Consider the following 5,273-nt stretch of genomic DNA (forward strand, 5'->3'; position numbering starts at 1 on the left):
CAATACCTGTGCATTAAACGGTTTTAATGCATACCTGGCAGCCAATCAGAATCGAGTATTCAGACAGACCATGGAATAATAAGCATTATTCAAGCCAATGACAAAAAAAGAAGAAAAGGAAAAAGGTTTTGAAAAATATTTATACCATTCAAGTTTACATTTCATGACTCTGAATAACATTTTACAAATAACCTTTTCTCATTACAAAAAGATCACTTTTTAAGAGCCTTCTTGACATAGACACATTTTTCTGCATGTTTTTGCATGCTTAATACACCACATTACTTTTTGTTGGTCACGCCACATTACTTTATTTTGGCAGACACATTTTTCTCAAATATGCATTGAAGAAATATTAATGTTTTTAAAAGAAATAATAATGAAGGAATATGCCAAATTCCTTAAGGTTTTTATTTCAAGAGTTTCATTCTTGTAATTATTTTTTTCCCTTCATTATGATATCAGGAAAATTGTACCACCCTGATATTTTTCTTTTTGCCCCTAAATATATATTGAAATCAGTTAATGAGCATCATGCAATTTAATATGTAATGTTGTTAATTTTTTTAAATGAAAGTTATTATCAGTTGTTAATGAGTAAATCTAGCTTTAGCTTTAGAGTCTGAATGGGGGGTCCCTAAACCTGCAAAGGCTGAAAACACTTGATATACACAATTAAAAAGAGATCTCTGAGAAGTTTGAAAGGATTGGTTGAGAGACGCCCACACTAATAAAATGAAACAATATAGGGTTTCAGTGAAAGCCCCTACTGTCTCAAACACGCTGTTTTTCTCCTCAGTAAGGCACTGTAACATCCCTAGAGACCGTCTGTATAAATCTGCCGTAGTTTAGTCTCAAGGCACGTTGAGTGGCTGTCTCAAAGAAAAGCATACAGACTTCACATACTGCTGCAGAGGAGTAAAGAAAGAGCATTCTGGGAGAATGATGCAGCTCAGCGGCTCTTTATGTAATCGAGCGCCTGAATGCCAAATGCTACTTTTGTGAAAGAGAAGAGGTGGCGTAGGAGAGGATGACTTGTGTTGAATGCACATTAACTTAAACATGTTTTTTTTTTAATGTGCCACTTTCATTTTTCTTTCTCTCAGGTGCTTTACCTCTCTGTCTGATAAACTTCCTCTCTTTAATGTGCTCTCTCTATCTCTCCCTCTGTCTCTCTTTGATCCTCAACCTACTTTACTCCTTGCCCACGTGGTGTTACCTCTCAAAACACTTTCTGGCTTGCAGTGGGAGGCAGTGCAAAACGAGGACATATTTTACTATCTTATTTGTTGTTGATGAAGTGTGACAGAGCTTCTGTCAGTCTGTCACTCATCAGCTCACACACACACACACACACACACACACACACAGACAGACAGACAGACAGAGCAGGTCAATCTCAGCACTTGTAGGAAAAGTGCTCCTGTCCGTTGCTGACATTTTGTCTGCATGCTTGTTATTTTCGATTAATGCAAAATAACAAATTAAGCTTGTTATTAAAATCACCAATTTTATTTTTAATTGGATGGATTTTCATATTCAAAGATTCAGGTTTGCTATTTAAAACGTCCAGATTTTTTGTAGTTTGTAGTTTTTGTAGAAAAGGTTGAGAAATTTCGAAACTCATGAAGAAATGCATGAAGGCTCTTATTATCAGTGTGTCCTACTGCCTAAAAATAATAGCCCCACACATGACGTGATATTGCGAGATATTATCGTGGCCACAAATTAAGAATTTGTTCCTTCACTTTAGTTAAATCGTAGTCAGGAAATCGTGTTGTGCTAATTTATTCCCTCAGTTTAGTTGAAATGTGGCCATGATTAACCTACATTAAAATAAGAGAACAAATTAATACAACATTGCCATGATTTAACTAATACAAGGGAACAAATTAATCAAATATGGCCGTGACTTGCTAAGCAGTGGGAACAAATTCTTCTTTTGTGGAGACGACATTTATTTATTTTTAATTTTTTTGTACTAGTCGTGTGAAAAGACAATGCAATATCCCTCATGCTGTTAACACTTGTTATTGGCCCCTTGTTGAGTATCTTGTTTACTCATGTCCTGACTGTATCAGGAGTCTCTGTTCTTCTTGACGGGAAGCTGAATTTCATTGCTTTTATGATGCTCGGAGATGCAGTACACTAGATCAGGGTAATGTGTTTGCCCTGGGCACCTCCATGTGTGTCTTTCATGTCTGGACTTCACTCTTGTGTTACTGTGGAAGCCCCTTCTCTTTCTTATTTCAGATTTGAGATATCTAGCCAGAATAATACAGCCACAGAACCTCAATTAACATCTGTGTCATATATTCATCTTGTCTGGCAGTCTCTAAACAAACCTATTTCATGTTATTTAGAGTAGTTTGTCATCTACCTGGTGATGATTGTATGATGTGCCGATAAATTCAGTTTATGAGGCTCGAATTTAGGTTTTGTTCTCTATTCTACGCAGTTTCCATGGTGATGGGCATCCCCACGGTGAAGCGGAAAGTAAAGTCATACCTGTCAGAGACGCTTCATTCACTCATCGATAAACTCTCGGCGGAGGAGAAGCTTGACTGTGTCATCATAGTGTTCGTGGGAGAGGTGAGCATTTTTCTCATTGGTTTGAGAAAGTGTGTTTGTGTGTGAGGATTGTGGCTGGCTCTGACTCCAAGTTTGCGAAGTATTTTTCATAAGCAACTTATGATGGAAATTGCCATGCTCACACTCAAACACTGACTAAACACGTGTCTCTCAACGAGGTTCTAATGGTGCCACTGACAACCGGGAAAAAGTGTTTTAAGGGCATTTTGTTTACTTTTTGTCCAGGCCTTTCCCCCTTGGGCATCCCTTGCACGGGAATTATTTAAATTCGGGATATTGTGTATGTTCCCACAAGAAAACTCAAGGAAGAACCGAAACAGCACTTACTGGAGTGGACTTTGTGCTTTGTAACTTTGCTGACCGTTTCATGCTCAAACAGCAGCATTATGCACTAAATGATGTTGAAAGTGTACAAAGCATAATTGGACCTCTTTAAACAGTTGTAGTTCACACAGTGGCACTGTATCATGTTTGCTTTATGTTCAGTGTAAGATCTGAGTTGTGAGACCACCCGTTGAGGCGTGGTTGGGCGGTTCACGCTGAGAACAGGGGTCTCTATGCTTTTATGCTGCTGTCTGAATGGTAGAGCAAGAGGAACAGACACGCAGACATACCCGTCAGGATTTGTCTCCCGCTTCATCTGTTGCCACTATTTTGAAGGTCTGAACAAAGAGTGGGAGGGAAAAATCTTAGTAAATCTAAAAGTAGAAAACGCTGGGTGATATTATGTTAAATATCTCTCTTTATTTATAGCTTTTTAATGGTAATTTGCATATGTTTTGAAATTGATTAAATGGGTGATTTTGGCCAAACAGACATTGTTGGCAGCAGTATTTACCCACATTTTTAACCGAACCATTTAAAAATATACACTGCTGTTTGTGGTCAGTAAGATTTTTTTGATGGAAATGAATACTTCTGTTCATTAAGAATGCGTTATATTATTCGAAAGTGACAGTAAAGACATTTAAAATGTTACAGAATAGGGTTGTGACGGTGAGGAAATTTTCCCACCGGTTAATCGACATGTGACAACACCGGTAATACCGGTATCACTGTGGGGGCGGGGGCGGGGGCGTTCCCTCTTTTCCTGCTTTCCTTCGCTTTTAAATAGCTTGTACCGGTATCACCGTCAGCACCGTCTATCGCGGCAAGCCTATTACAGAAGATTTCTGTTTCAAGTATTTAAGTAATTTCTGTTCACCATTAATACTAATCAAATCAGCATATTAGAATGATTTCTGAAGGATCATGTGACACTGAGGACTGGAGTAATGATGTTGAAAATTCAGCTTTGCCATCACATTTTAAAATATATTCAAATAGAAAGCAGTTATTTAAAATTGTAATAATAGTTTGCTGTATACTGTATATAATTATACATAATTACACCATTTACAGTATTTCTCATCAAATAAATGCTGCCTTAATGAGCTTGTTTCATAAACATAAAAAAAATCTTGCTTATCCCAGACTTTTAAACAGTAATCTATATTTGTAACAAATTTGAACAGATTTGTTTTTTTTTACGTTCATATATTATAAACTTTACCTTGGTGGTTTCCATCAAGATGACAATTACTAGTGTTTGCTACTGGAAAAAAAAAAAAAAATAAATAAACTTGATTTTATAATATACAAAGAGGCTGTTTTTAAATCTTTCATAAGTTAAAATCTTTCTGCATTAAGAGAAACTACTTAAATATTTACACTACCGGTCAAAAGTTTGGGATCAGAATGATTTTTAATGTTTTTTACAGGAGTTTCTTATGCTCATCAAGGCTGCATTTATTTGATCAAAAATACAGGAAAAAAATTTATATTGTGAAATATTATTATGATGTAAAATAACATTTTTCTATTTTAATATACATTAAAATCTAATTTACTCATGTGATGCAAAGCTGAATTTTCAATATCATTACTCCAGTCTTCAGTGTCACATGATCCTTCAGAAATCATTCTAATATGCTGATTTATTATCAGTGCTGGAAACTGTTGTGCTGCTTCATATTTTTTTGGAACCTGTGATACTTTTTTTCAGGATTCTTTGATGAATAAAAAGTTAAAAAGAAGAGCATTTATTTAAAATAGAAATCTTTTCTAACAATATACACTACAGTTCAAAAGTTTGGGGTCAGTAAATTTTTATTCTTTCTTTTTTTGAAAGAAATCAAAACTTTTATTCAGCAAGGATGTGTTAAATTTATAAGTGATAGCAAATATTTATATTGTTAGAAAAGATTTATATTTTAAATAAATGCTGTTTTTTAACTTTTTATTTATCAAAGAATCCTGAAAAAAGTATCGCAGTTTCCAAAAAAATATTTGGCAGCACAACTGTTGCCAACATTGATAATTCTAATAATAAATCAGCATATTAGAATGATTTTGATTTCTTAAGGATCATGTGACACTTTATACTGGAGTAATGGCTGATGGAAATTCAGCTTTGCATCACAGAAATAAATTATATTTTAAAGGATATTAAAATAGAAATCATTATTTTATACTGTAATGACATTTAGCAAGATTACTTTTTTTTCTGTATTTTTGATCAAATAAATGCAGCCTTGATGAACTTCTTTAAAAAACATTACAAGTCTTACTGATCCCAAACTTTTGACTGGTAGTATATAAAGTATATAATATCACAAAACAAGAAACTTATAAAAACAATA

At 34.7% G+C, this 5,273-nt stretch overlaps 1 protein-coding gene across 2 annotated transcripts in view; it reads left to right on the forward strand.

Moving 5' to 3' along the window:
* LOC107721595 (alpha-1,3-mannosyl-glycoprotein 4-beta-N-acetylglucosaminyltransferase A-like) overlaps positions 1 to 5,273 on the forward strand; it is a 67,632-nt gene that overhangs the window by 27,450 nt on the left and 34,909 nt on the right. For both annotated transcript variants that reach the window (XR_001637721.1, XM_016529693.1), the window contains exon 5: positions 2,459 to 2,592. Coding sequence is in view for 1 of the 2 variants with exons in the window: in XM_016529693.1 (XP_016385179.1) it covers positions 2,459 to 2,592 (134 nt within the window). In the remaining variant the exon portion in view is untranslated. The remainder of the gene's footprint in view (positions 1 to 2,458; positions 2,593 to 5,273) is intronic.

The sequence above is a fragment of the Sinocyclocheilus rhinocerous genome, unplaced genomic scaffold (genome assembly GCF_001515625.1).
Source record: "Sinocyclocheilus rhinocerous isolate Xijiao unplaced genomic scaffold, SAMN03320098_v1.1 scaffold30, whole genome shotgun sequence".
Taxonomy (NCBI): domain Eukaryota; kingdom Metazoa; phylum Chordata; class Actinopteri; order Cypriniformes; family Cyprinidae; genus Sinocyclocheilus; species Sinocyclocheilus rhinocerous.